The sequence below is a fragment of the Oreochromis niloticus genome, linkage group LG7 (genome assembly GCF_001858045.2).
Source record: "Oreochromis niloticus isolate F11D_XX linkage group LG7, O_niloticus_UMD_NMBU, whole genome shotgun sequence".
In the NCBI taxonomy this organism is placed as follows: Eukaryota; Metazoa; Chordata; class Actinopteri; order Cichliformes; family Cichlidae; genus Oreochromis; species Oreochromis niloticus.
In genome coordinates this window covers 22,070,096-22,083,398 of record NC_031972.2, presented here as the reverse complement: position 1 = coordinate 22,083,398, position 13,303 = coordinate 22,070,096, and the positions used below count along the sequence as shown (strand labels likewise).

The 13,303-nt window shown below is 39.0% G+C and overlaps 1 protein-coding gene across 1 annotated transcript; it reads right to left on the bottom strand.

The window, feature by feature from the left end:
• Positions 1-753: 753 nt before the first annotated feature.
• On the bottom strand, positions 754-12,433 carry prodha (proline dehydrogenase (oxidase) 1a). The gene is made up of 14 exons (XM_003453900.5): positions 11,994-12,433; positions 11,549-11,757; positions 9,831-9,865; positions 8,180-8,329; positions 7,956-8,020; positions 7,500-7,616; positions 7,303-7,382; positions 7,090-7,171; positions 6,104-6,196; positions 5,842-5,988; positions 4,562-4,737; positions 4,378-4,476; positions 4,019-4,107; positions 754-2,381 (listed from the first exon to the last, which is right to left on the bottom strand). The coding sequence occupies exons 1-14, from the start codon at positions 12,333-12,335 to the stop codon at positions 2,191-2,193; spliced, it is 1,875 nt and encodes a 624-aa protein (XP_003453948.1). The 5' UTR covers positions 12,336-12,433; the 3' UTR covers positions 754-2,190.
• Positions 12,434-13,303: the final 870 nt, after the last annotated feature.

Here is a 13,303-nt window from a genome sequence, read left to right as displayed (position 1 = left end):
TTTGGGTCCTCTCTTCCTGCCTGCCTACAGCCGAGACATGACAAGTGCTGGCTTATTTGTGGTTCATAGAGTCTTGAAAAGGAGAATAGAAGGCAAAGGCAACAACTATCCACAACTTCTACTATGGTACCAGCTCCCAGTTTGGATTCGATAGGCAGACCATCTCTCTTCTTTTAAAATTAGGCTTTAAGCTTTCCTTTTTGATAAAGGTTATAGTTAGGACTGGATCAGGTGACCATAAACCCTTCCCTAATTACACTGCAATAGGCCTAGGCTGCTGAGGAGCTTACCATGATGCATCAAGCATTTTTTTCTTCACCCATCTCTTTCCACTCTCCGTTTACACACCACTGTTGTATTTAATCAGCAGTATTTATTAAAAGCTCTGTCTCCCATAGTAGTGTCTTTTGTCCTGCCCCTCTCTCTCTGCTCTCTTCTCTTTCTCCTCAATCCCAACGATCACGGCACGTGGCTGCCCCTCCTTAAGCATAGTTCTCCCAGAGGTTTGTTCCTGTTAAAAATGAGGTTTTTCCTCCCAGTGTCACAAAGTGCTTGTTCATAGGGGGTGATCTGAATGTTGGGGTTTCTTTCTAAATTTGTAGGGTCTTCACCTTACAGTATAAAGCACCTTAAGCAAACTGCTGTGAATTGGTGCTATAGAAAAAAAAGTGATTTGAGAATTGAACTGAATTATGTCAGTCTTTAGGACCACCATAAACATTTGCAGTGTGAATAAGAAAAAACAAACAAACATTTCTTGTTCTTTTTTTTTTCTTTTTTGTACATTAACTATTTTATTTATTTACATATATTTACATAAGTACATAATATCTTGATACACCAGTGATGAGGAAATAAAACAAGAAAATAAAAGAGAAGACACAAGTCAACATCTCTCATCAGAACTTGACATCTACATATACAATAAACTGTATGGGTGACAAATTATAAGGCAACACAAATCATTCAAAGATGCTCACAACAACACCTCTTTGTAAAATTCTTCCCCATGATCACAAAAGCCACATGCCATTTCACCTCGCCCACAGCTTATATTATATAATAGTGCAAGTGTTCTTGTAGTACTTGAATGAAAGCTGCTTAAAAACTGCTAAATTATCTACGGCATGACTTTGTAACATTTTGAAACATAGGTCACAACAGTCCCATCTGTCACCGTTCATGGATCAGAACATGTCGTCGTCGATTTCACCGATTGTGAAATTTAGACCGTCTGGCAGATGTCAACAACTGAAGCATCAAAACATTAATAACTCCTCAAATGGATCACACGGAGTCTCTCTGTTTGCTGTGTGTTTTGTCAGAGGCTGAATGAAGGTTTGCTACTGCAAACATGTGCTTCAAAAGACTAGGTAGTTATCTTGCCTGCAGGTATCTGCAGCAATAATTCCATTTGATCTGCCGTTCCTCTTTTGTGGAGTGGACATGAGAGATTGAAACAGGGATCATCTTTCCCAGGACGCAAAATCTATTGTTTACAATTTTATAGAACTGATTATGATTAAAAACCACAAACACGAATACAGATGTATGCAGTTTTAATATAATTAAAGTTGCTATAATGCAAAGTAATTATGTTTTCATACATAATCCCTAATTAAAACAGTTTACCCTTTGGACTGGTGTACAGTAAGAAAAAAAAAATGCTGGCTTTTTTAAAATAACCATAAGGCACTTTTATCTTTTAACTCAACACAATACTTAACACAACATGCAAAGAGTACAATTTTTAAAAGCACAGGATTGCTTTTATGCACACAAGTAGGCCAACTTTGGCATTCAAACATACTTTCTTATCTTTCACTGAACAAGTCAATCCAGTCTATCAGGGAAGACCACCATTTAGAAATACACACACATTAAGTTATTTTTAAAATGTTTTTAGATGTATGGTGATTTTAAGAATTATCAAGGCCAGTTTAAAAGTTAAACAAACACTATAATCACATTTTAATGTGACGTAACATCTTATATTTCAGCACTACTGTATTGCATGAATACTTAAATATTTAAAATATCTGTCAGTAAAGCTGAAAAATAGTCTTTCTTGCTCTGTCGTTTAGTGAACCAGGAAAGACAAGTCCCAGCTACAAACAGCAGCTAACACAGAGGTACACCAAGAAGGGTGGAATGCCTAGAAATACTTTGCATGTTGTCTGCAAATGTGATTTAGTAAACAGGCTTGTAAATAATCTGACCAGCCAGCAGTCTGCGCTTCAGCTCCTTCCACAGCAGGCTTCTCTCTCTCTGGGATCCCTTCATGAAGCCGCGGTTCTCTTGAGCACGGCGGGACAGGTAGGGGATTACTTCATTGACAGGGCCGTACGGAACGTATTTATAGACCGGAAAACCTGCTTGGCCTGTTTTCAGATAAGAGAAGGAGATTCAGTGTTCACCGTCTCCACCATGTGTGAATTTGGTGTCATGAGTTGGTGTATAACAGCATGCAGTCGATACATACTGCTTATAATACAAGAATACATTAAGCTAACAATCACGAATGAAGTGAACAAAAAAAGAGGGTACCAAGTTGTATTCACACATGCACTGAAGCCCTGAGCTTTCCAAACAACAGCTGACAGAGGTGCATGTGGGAACACAAATGCCTCGTGTAGTCAGACTGGACATTAAACGGTCTTTACGTTCACAATCTACGTGATGTCCAACTGTGCCTGTTTCACAACAGTTGAAGTAAGAGTCCTGTGAAATCATGCAAGACCCCAGTTTAAACCAGAATATTTCAAGTTGTGAGCGCACAGATGAGGCAAAGTCCTGTTGTGTGCTTGACTGTTCTGCTAACCAACGTAGGGGGAGGGATGGGGAGTGTCAATGTTCAGTGAAAAAAGGTGAAGTTATGAATGGTGCAGAAGAAACTATGAATCAAATTCCTAATAAATCACTTTTAAATTGCAATAAAACTAATAAATTGAGGTTTTGCAGACACTTGACCGCTAACAATCATGGGACAATGTAGGATCAAGTGAATAAGGCCCCAGTCACACTGGCTTAGAGACCATCCCAACGACTGATTGTGAGTGAAGGCTGGAGGCTGGAGGAAAATAACTGCTACAAGCTGAGCCACACAGGTCTAGAGTGCACTCAGTGACATTCGTTATTTGCCTGAAAGTGAAGGACTTGTCTAAAAATACTGGCCAGTTGTTTTCCGAGCTGAAGTAAAACCGTGTAAAATAAAAGCTTTACCTTTTGAAAACTTTTACTTTGAAGGCGAACCTTTTACATTTAACTACCACTCGGCTACTAGTTGGAGAGTTTTAGTAGACATAAATAAAAACCACAGGCAATCCAAGCAATTACTGGAAGGTTTTTAGTGCAGCACCTTTTTTTGCAACCAGTTTTACCCAGTGAGAGCCAGCAACCAGGGACCACTCCCAACCAGCCGGGGAATTTCCCCAGCAACCAGTGGTTGTATCATATCCACTATCATGAACAAATCCTGAGCAGTGTGCCCATGTGCACAGTGTCGTATCGCGAAACCGCAATAAAAAAAAAAAAAATAGAGGATTAAGTGACACAGAGGTCTGACTACTCTCAGATATAGATATCTCCTTTGTATTGAGGAATCAATCATCTGCAAAATCAAACAAATGACTTAAACAGCAACAGTCTAAAAATATAAAGTTAAAGCAGCTGTTAAAGAAACTGGATGATAAATGTTATGTTCTGTTTGTACAATGATTAATATCATTCACAGAAATAAGAGTAGCATTAAACTTCTCCTCAGACTAATATGACAGGACTAGCGTGACATTTTCGAACACTAAGTAAAAGGCACTGGCAACACAAAGTGTTTGCTGTCAACATGACCTCACACCATTCCTAAGGTCAGTGACTGCCTGGATATCGTAGCATTGACATCACTGGGAACAACACTTCAGTGGTACGTCTTTGACCACATGACCACACGCCTACATGACATGTGCCTCGGTGATTTCGCAACATGCAGTTTACTTTAGTATTAGTGCTGAGTGTAACATACCTAGTGGGAAGCTGATCTGGTCACACATCCCCAGCAGCTGTCCAAAGTAAACTTTATTCTCAGTGGGTGACAGGCCCATTTCATTCATCCTGGAAAAACAAACAAACAAAAAAGAAAAGAAAAAACATTTTAAAGAACTGTTACATAATCACAGCTGGAACATAGTGTCCCACCACTCTCTACTAACCCTATAGCTGCTTTGGAGGCTTTACAAAGAATATTTCACTTTGAGCAGTTATACAAGTATGAGTTCAGACTGTTAGGGTTAATCCTTCAGGAATGAAAGCTTTAGGGTATTTGTACAAACTAAATCTGAGTTTTGTCTCTGTACATGTAAAGTGTTCAAGGACAAAACGTACTTATCGAGGGTGAACTTCACTGTGTCCTCATTGTGAGTTGCAACCATGACATTTGCTTTCCTGCTGTGTTCAATCTCCTCCAGCACATACTCCAAACACCTAAACAAACAGCGGAGCAGATGGTTAGGATTTATGCAATTTCTAGCAGAATCTCCAAGCGGCTTGATAAAAATTCAAGACTTACTTATGATACATCCTGTTAGTGGCCTCATAGTCTGGGTTTATTGGATCCTCATATCCAATTTCCTTCGCCCTGGCTCTCTCTTGGTACATGTAGGCTCCGCGAACGAGTTTGGCACCAAAGTACCAACCCTCCCGCCGAGACAGCTCAACATCCAAGGTCACGTTGTCGTAGGCTTCCTAAATGCCATTAACAACACAAACTTAAAAGGGCATCCAAACTTACCATAAGATAACCACAATTATGCTAAACATCTGTAACATCTGTAGATGCAAAACTGTGCACAAAATATCTTTTTTTTTTTTTTTAATAGATATATATAAAAAGCCATATCATTTAAGGAAAAAAATGTAGAGAGCTCTTAACTTGTAATTATATCTTCCTCATCACTACAATCACAAGAAAAGTGTCATAATTATCAGATCCTGTTTGTTCTCTTTACACTGGCTCCACATAAAGTTTGGATTTCAGATGAAGGTTGTGGTGATCACTTTCAGCACTCTCTGTGGTCAGGTGCCTCTATCTGTGTAAGGTTCTCAGTCATCCAGCTCACGGTAGTCCAATAAGCTTGGAAAGAAAGGTATTTCTCAGACCTTGTTTCATGTGATGAGGCACATGATTAATAATAATCTTAAGCGACAACCCACACTAGGGATTATACAACTGGCACTCTCCACCATTTGGTTTTAGGAATGAAGAAGCCGCTTGGATGAGAGGTAAAACATTTTCATGAAGTACAAACATGTTTCTGGTGGTACCTCGGTCCAGGCTAAGGACTTAAGGAGATTATGTATTTCTGAGGTTGTGGATCCTAAGCTGTTGAAGTTGTTCCCACTGGACTTAAGATCTGTGCACACTGCTTAAGACCCACCCGTTCAAATGTGCTATTTAGTAACTGTTTTATCTACGCCTTTTCATCTTATTATACTGTGAAGCAGTTTTCAGATTTTGATTTTGGAAGCTGCGATATGAATACATTTAACCTCCTTACTTACTGACAGATTAGTGAGGGAGAAACTGGCAGTAGTACTGGCAGATTTGGGACAAATTTTTGTGTGGTAAACACACTGATGTGCCACAGTTTGGAAAACACTCTGGCAAAGAAACTTCCTGTTTCTTATAAAACATTGCTTTAACTAATAAAACAGTTAAAGAAATACTGCAAAATAAAAACACTATCAGTATACTCCGTGTGCTTCAATAGGTTAGTAAGTAGCAACAATCATCACAACACACTAGTTTATCAGTCGAGTTCAGCTTCACTGAGAAAACTGCAGTTTCACCTTGAGGTAACACTGGTAGGTGTTGAAAATGACTGGCTTTTCTCTGTTGAATTTCCTCTGCATTTCCAGGGTCAGGCGACTGATAGCTGGTTGGAAGTACGTCTGCTCGGCATCCACCATTAGCCTCACCCCGTTCTCTACAGCATGCTGTAGTGCACAAAAACAATTAAAGAGTAAAACATAAAGCACCGCCTAAAACCTTGTCCTATCCCTTCATTGTTGTCCACACTATTTGCAGGTACAGGTTGCTTAGTGTCCTCACCTTGGCCAGAATATCCACTCTCTGCAGCATTCTCTTCATCTGCCTCTCTTCTTCTTCTGTAAATATATTCAGCAAAGGCTCCAGATGGCCGGTCTATGCAACCAAAACAGAAAAATATTTACTCAACTTTATGATTAATATAAAGCCACAAATTTTATTTATATGTGACTGGCAGGAAAGAGTTCAACATCAGAGCCAGAAACATTTGGTACATTTGTCAGCTGCCCAGAGCACTTCCCAAATCAAGTCCCAAAACATGCTATTCTAATGCATTAAAATCTTTTTCTTACTTGTGGTGGGAAGGCATAATGTTCCCCCAGGTAGTCAATTTAACTTGTTGCCACAAAGCGATGAAGACAAGGTGAGAAACAAAGCTATTGTTGGCACTTCATTTTTCCAGTTTCATTGCTCATAGCTGCTGTTTTTAAATCATTTATTACACCATAAATTGAATAACATAGTTACAGATAAATCATTCATTAGAAATGCCATGTGCAAGAAGCATTTTATCTACTTTAAAACTTGATAATAATTAACAGAAAAAGGGAGTCATCTTTTTCATTGGCCTTTAAAAGCCTCCAAAGTTTGGATTTGTTGGCTTTCTAAGCTTCTAAAATGTGGAAGGTAATGCTGTGACACAGTGAAAATGGAGAGATAAGACATGGAGAATTTTTCAGTAAGGCCAGTAAAGGTTTTGAACAAAAAGTAGTAGGGAAGGCATTAAGGCAAAGGGTGCTTCATGTTTGTGTTCAGTCAAGCATGATAATCTTTTCCACTTCAGTGGAAATGGCTGAACAAACATGGAGTGCCTGGTAACAGCTTCTCTGTGTATTGCACAGGGAATAAGAAACAGCGAAGAGATGAAGCGATACCTGTGATCATTCAAACCAAACAGCTTTTAACCTCTTTGAGGTGCCACAGCTGAAATCCACTAGCTTTTTTCTCCCCCCTCCAAACCACTAAAACGTCATATGATGATGACTCACCTGAAGGTTTGGCACCATAAGCAGATTGGAAATCTTTGTTGTGTCATTTATTAAACTGTTCCAGTCCAACAGATCAATTGTTCTAGAAGTAAGACGTGAGAAGATAAAAAAGAAAAAGCTGAATAAAGGTACAACTAGAAATAACTTGGATGAAGAATTATTAAGAGTGCAGTTAAAGGAGACTAATTGTGCACAAATGAGTGACTGTCCTACCCAGACAGGCCCAGCTTCTCTCCAGTAAACCAATTCTCTATGTCATCTTTGGCTCCAACACCCAGTTCAGTCAAACTTTCCTACAATGAAAGTACACCGCAGTTCATTATTGATAACCATAAAGGTTGGAACACCTTAAAAATAACTTTTAAAAAAATGACATGAAGACATCATTTGAGCATAAACTTGCATATCACCTTGAGCTGCTCCAGCTCCAGTTTCTGTTCCAAAACCGTCATTTGAGATTTTCCCTGTTGCGCTGCGAGGAAGTTAAAAAACCGTCTCCATTTAACCAGGACTTCAGAAAACTGGAGCTGTTTGAACAGAGGGCAACATATTAATTATCAAGTAACAGCAATAGTTTTATCCTAGGGTTTGTAATGGGGTTAACTGACCACAAGAGTAGCTTGTTTACGGAAAAAAAATCAAACAGTTTAACTATCTTTTAATCTTTGACACTGAGATGTAAAAACTACTTTTTTACTGATCAAAACCTTGAAGTGATCAAGTAAAAAAAAATCAAATCCTCCTGTAATCAGACTAGTTCTTCTGCTACATTTCTTTGCTAAATTAAGGTCATTCAAGACTTAAGTCTAAACCCTGTGACACTAAGCTTCAGTTAACAATGAATGAATAAAAAACGTTAATCTTACAAGGAACTGTGGACGACCCAGTGCAGTCATTTTGATAGCAGAAAAGCCATCATTAGAAGCTCCACCTGAAAGGAAACAACAAACCTCATGTCACTTGATTCTTTTTAATTTGATTTTTTTCTTTAAATAAATACTCGACTTTGTAAATTACTTTTTAAGTATTTATGTTTTACACTATTAAAATGATACCCAAACTGTGCTTTACCAGCAGTTGTACTACTAACCAGAAGCTTTAATGCAGTTTATGAATGTCTCCATTTGGATATCACACTTGGCCTCATCTGCATAGAAGTAGGTTCGTGCACTGATAACTCCCCCGCGCCTGTCTCCAAACTGACGATGGGCCTTGTACTTCTTCTCACGATGATCTGCACCTGAAGTGAGACGCAACTTTAGTGGTTTGTTGCATGAAAAAAAACCCCTCAAGTTTACCAAGATTTTGATATCCCGATGATTAATAATCAATTCACAGACAAAGAAGAATTAGAGCCTAAACAGTACATCATTACTATGTAACTATAATGGTCTATCAAAGGTATCCGGTGCATATTTTGTCCTATATGTGCAAAGAACAAGATTTTTGAGGGAATTTAGGATTGTTGTTATTATATAGTTCATGATATAGTCTGTGGAGCACGTGTAGCAGTGGAGCATTACAGAGGATGCAGTGCAGAGAAAAGTGCTGTCTTCTTGATAACTTGTTAACAAATTTGTGAAATAGATTCTGAAAACATGGCTGACCAATAACCAATGACCATTAACCAGTGGCCCAATCTGAACGAAACTTTGCATGAACATCATCACACATGCAACAATTAATAACAACTATATGTTTTTAAAAAATGCCTATTATAAAATTATAAATTTGTTCAAGTTATCAATAAATATTGAATAACAAATTTGAAAAAGCACTTGCAGCCTTGCAAAAACAACCCATAGGGCTAGACAATGTAATTCTAACACACACATACTTACATATAAAAATAATATTGGCCAAAAATTAGAAATCATGATTTCGTTACTCTTGCATCAGTGACTGCCCCAAAGAAGTCAGCTTTATTCGGGACCTAGATAGCATGCAAGAAACCTCTTGCATAAAATCCTGGAGGTGCATGCGTTTTATTTTTAAGCTTTGCAGATGATGTAACTGTAATAGAGACAAATGTGTTTGTGAAATCAGAGGGAGGAAAAGGAGGTAGTGGAAAATCAGGGATGGTCATTGGAGAGCTCTGACAAATCTGAGAGCCCTGAAGCAATGCGATGGCTACAATGCTGCCTTAACTGATTGCATTTGATTTTAAAGGAGCAGTTTTACTGCTATCATTCATCCTAGAACGTGAATGGATTATCATCAGAAGGAATTCCATCCTAAAGGGGGGCATTTTTTAGTTTGTTACAATTACTGAGAACACAATAGATATCAAAAACAAGCTTTGCTTTATTCATTTAAAACTAGCCACTCTGATTGCAAATCAATGTGCATGTAACACGTTAGAACTGTTAATTTAACTCCCACAAAGAGTAATTTGAAGTAAATATAAAATAAGTTTGTCTCAGAGTGATCGCCAACAGGTAAATGATACACAAACACATTAAATATCAACCCCTTAAACACTACCTAGCTTCACCCCGCAGTGTCTGTTGAACTTGACATTTCAGCCCCCACAAGATCCAGTTATAACCAGTACTATCCTGACTAGACTACGTGGATGCATAACTATGCATACTAAACTACCGAACAGCTGAAGCAGCTGAATAGTCAGCAGCTCAGCCTTGTCAGCTTACTCAACAGCAGTTCTTAGTCAGAGAAGTATGCAAAATAAAATAAAAAATAAAATAAAGTTTGTTAGTTTTGTTTTTTACTGACACACATACCTGGACTTTCTTTCTCTGCCTCAGAAACACATGAACTGTAAAAAAAAGAGAATTGTCATTAGAACAGTAAAAAAAAATAAGGCAACAGCAAACTTCTCTCAACTCCATTTCTTTCAGTCAGTTCAATAATAACTTTTATAACACAGCACACTATTCAGTAATAAGACAGTATACAATGAATAGTGGAAAGTCTGGAGAGTTTCAAAAGGATAGAAGGCTGCATGATGATAAAAGACACTGTTTTGTTTTTTTAACAAGTCACAATGAAATCTTATGCAACCGTGACGATGAACTGCTTTTCAAGTTATGTTGCGACGTGAGAGAGGCATTGGGGAACAAAAGCAAATAACCAAGGTGAACTAAAACCAAACTCAAAACTAAAACTTAATTTGAAAGAACATTTTAGTCAACCAAAATAAAAATCAAAACTAGATTTTTGATTTTTTTTTTTTTTAAATTAACTAACAGAATTTTTTTTTTTTAGAACTTGTAAAAAAAAATTTAAAAAAAAGTACAGAAGAAATATCCTTAGTGTTAGAATCTGTTATCCTTAGTGTTAGAATGAGGCATCATTGGTCTTTATCAGAAAAAGCAGTTTAGTTCCTCCTGTTTCTGTTTGTGCATGTTGGGATAGTCCTAAGTAGAACACTTTAGTTATTTTCCATCACAGAATATTGTGTAACACTTGCTAATGTGCCTCAATGTGCCTCCTGAAAGCAACTCTCATGGCAACCCATGAGGCCTTTCAATGATGCCCATCCCATCTCTGAAAAACTGGCTCAACCAATCAGAGCAGGGAGGCCTGTCTTAGAGAGCCAATAGAGGACAAGCACTGTTGAACTGCCTGAGAATAACACAAACAAATTGGGTTTTGATTATAAAGCATTAAATGTTATGACTTGCACTGCTTTGATAAGAAGCCTAACAGAAGCCGTCTGTGAGGTGATAAGATAAGAGGACACTGATATCAAAGTGCAGCCCAGTGGAATAGTTTTAACACTCAAGTAGGACACATAACTTGAACTTAAGTGATAATTTCCAGAGGGACAACTTAATACAGAGACACAGGCAATGGTTAACCAAGAGCATTTCAAATATCACAACTACGTTTTTTTGATATGTGCATATGGTCAGTTAATGTGCCAAAGAGAAGAGGCAAAATGAGAGGAGAGGCTCTAAAACATGAGCTATATGCATAGAGACATAGACCTAAATACTTCTGTGGAAACTAACAGTCAAATTACTCACTTAATTCACTATTAAAGATATCAATACAAATCAGGTAATACTGCACGTACTACAGTTTCTCAGTCTTTTAATATACTTGTTGTACTAACACTGCTAATTCCATTACTGCGATTTTTTTCAGTCCTGGAGCTCTTCCTAGTGTGCGGCTCCTATTACAGCCACACATGCAGACAAGTAATGGAGAGGATCTCTCTTCCACAGCTTTCTGATTTCTCTGGGTTTTTATGATGTGGTGCAGTTACACACTTGAAGATCCCATGTGATGTTGTGCCATACAAAATAAACTTGACTCAGCTGGCTTTTATGGATTTAGTGAGCTGAACAACCCTGGGTATGCAGCTCACTAAATCTCACCTGACACACACATATATAAAGGTTTATCTTATCTCTTATCTTATATGGCATTTGCAAAGTTATGTGCGCCACAGTCCTTAAGGAGAAATCAGCCTACATGTGTATTTGCTACTCACTCCATCTCCTTCTTCTCCGCTTCCTCTTGTGTCAGGTCTTCTTCCACGCTGTAGTCCAAAACTGACCCCACACCAAAGGCCTCATTTTTCCGAATTAACGGCTTGATGGAGTTGTGGTCTTCCCCTGCCACAAACTGCCCATAGAAGGTCATCTTCATCAGCTTCTCAAACATCCACTGTCCAAGCAGCTTCCTGCTCAGATCCATCAGCTGAAAACATGACAGGGACAAGAAAAACAACAGGTTACGCTGCCTGAGTGGTTTACAGCCCCTTTTACATTTTCACCTCGACGAGTCAAAAGCGGAAACACATTCAAAGCGCGCCAACGCGGAGAGTTCATTGAGCTTTGGTGAAGCGGTGCACCGGTTTGGTGCTGATCTGGACGCACGTGTGTGTAGGGTTAACAGAGGATGTGTTATCGGGCCGATCAGTCCCGTCAACTCACCTCTTTGTTCTTGTCAACCAGGATGTCAAACGTACACAGCTTGAAGACCAACAGACTCCGGAGCAGCTCAATGTTACCTTTGCTCTTATAGGCTTCCTGTGTGTTTTCGAAGTCGATATGGGATTTACTCAGCGGAGCTTTGGCAGTTTTTTTAGTCTGGCTGATGAGTTCAACCGGCGCAGCCTCTACCACGGTGCAGCCATCCATCTGCTGCTGCTCCTTCTCTTCTCGAGTTTTGGTGGATGCGACTGTTGAGCGGCATCTCGCAGGCGAAATCCGAAGTTTTCGGATGCTGCCGGAGTTTGCCTTGACCAGGGGTGCTACAAACTTAGTGTACGACATGCCTTCTTTGCCTTTCTCAGCGGGAGCTGCACGCAGACTGAGACCGGCAGACTTCTTTGCCGATTGGATATGAGCGCGCTCTGGTGTGTCAGAATCGGGAGGTGGCGCCCTGCCTCACTTGTTACATCACGTCCTCGATAGGCATCACGCGAGAACCATGGGCCTCATTCCAGTGAAAAACCTGAAACACTCCCCGTATAACTCCTATAGCTATATATAACTCCTATAGTAGGAGAAGCAGATGGTTTAAGAGAAGCAGGAGGCCTTATACTGAGGGAAATAGTTATTTGATCCCCTGCTGAATTTGTGAACAGTCTCTCATTTTATGGCCGTTTCATTTTAATGCAGAGAAAAAGAATATAAATGAAAAAACTCAGAAAAAAAGACATTACATAAAAGTTAAAAGTACATTGATTTGCGTGTCATTTAGTGAAATAAGTATTTGATCGCCTACAACCCAGTCAGGATTTTGGTTCCCACAGATTGTTTATGTGTCCAAATGGGACAGAGATTACAGTCAGTCAGTGAATTATAGCTACTCAATTCAATTTATTTTATTAATGTATTTACTTACTATTTATTTACTACTCTACAACTTGTAATGTGCATAAAGGACACCTGTCCAAAAACTCTGTTCCTTCCATTACAACCTCTCAACCATCAGCTGTCAGAGCTGTCAGAGGATGTCAGGGGAAGATTGTAGACGTGCACAAGCCTGGAGTGAGCTACATGACCATTAGCAAGATGCTTAGTGAGAAGGTGACAAGTGTTGGTGTGATTATTTGGAAATGGAAGAAATATAAAATGGCCACCAGTCACCCTCATTCTGGCGCTCGATGGACGATCTTGGTTCATGGGGTGAGCATGATTATGATGGTGGATCAGACCAAAACTACATGGGAGGAGCTTGTTAATCATCTGAAGGCAGTTGTGATACTGGTAATACTATTGGTAACACTCTACGCTGT

Excerpts from the sequence above, each read along its gene's own strand:
- prodha (XM_003453900.5), bottom strand. The coding sequence starts at position 12,335 with ATGTCGTACACTAAGTTTGTAGCACCCCTGGTCAAGGCAAACTCCGGC. Across the intron at positions 8,021-8,179 it reads AAACTGCATTAAAGCTTCTG|GTGGAGCTTCTAATGATGGC; the intron begins GTTAGTAGTACA and ends GTTTCCTTTCAG. Across the intron at positions 6,197-7,089 it reads TTATGGTGCCAAACCTTCAG|ACCGGCCATCTGGAGCCTTT; the intron begins GTGAGTCATCAT and ends TTGGTTGCATAG.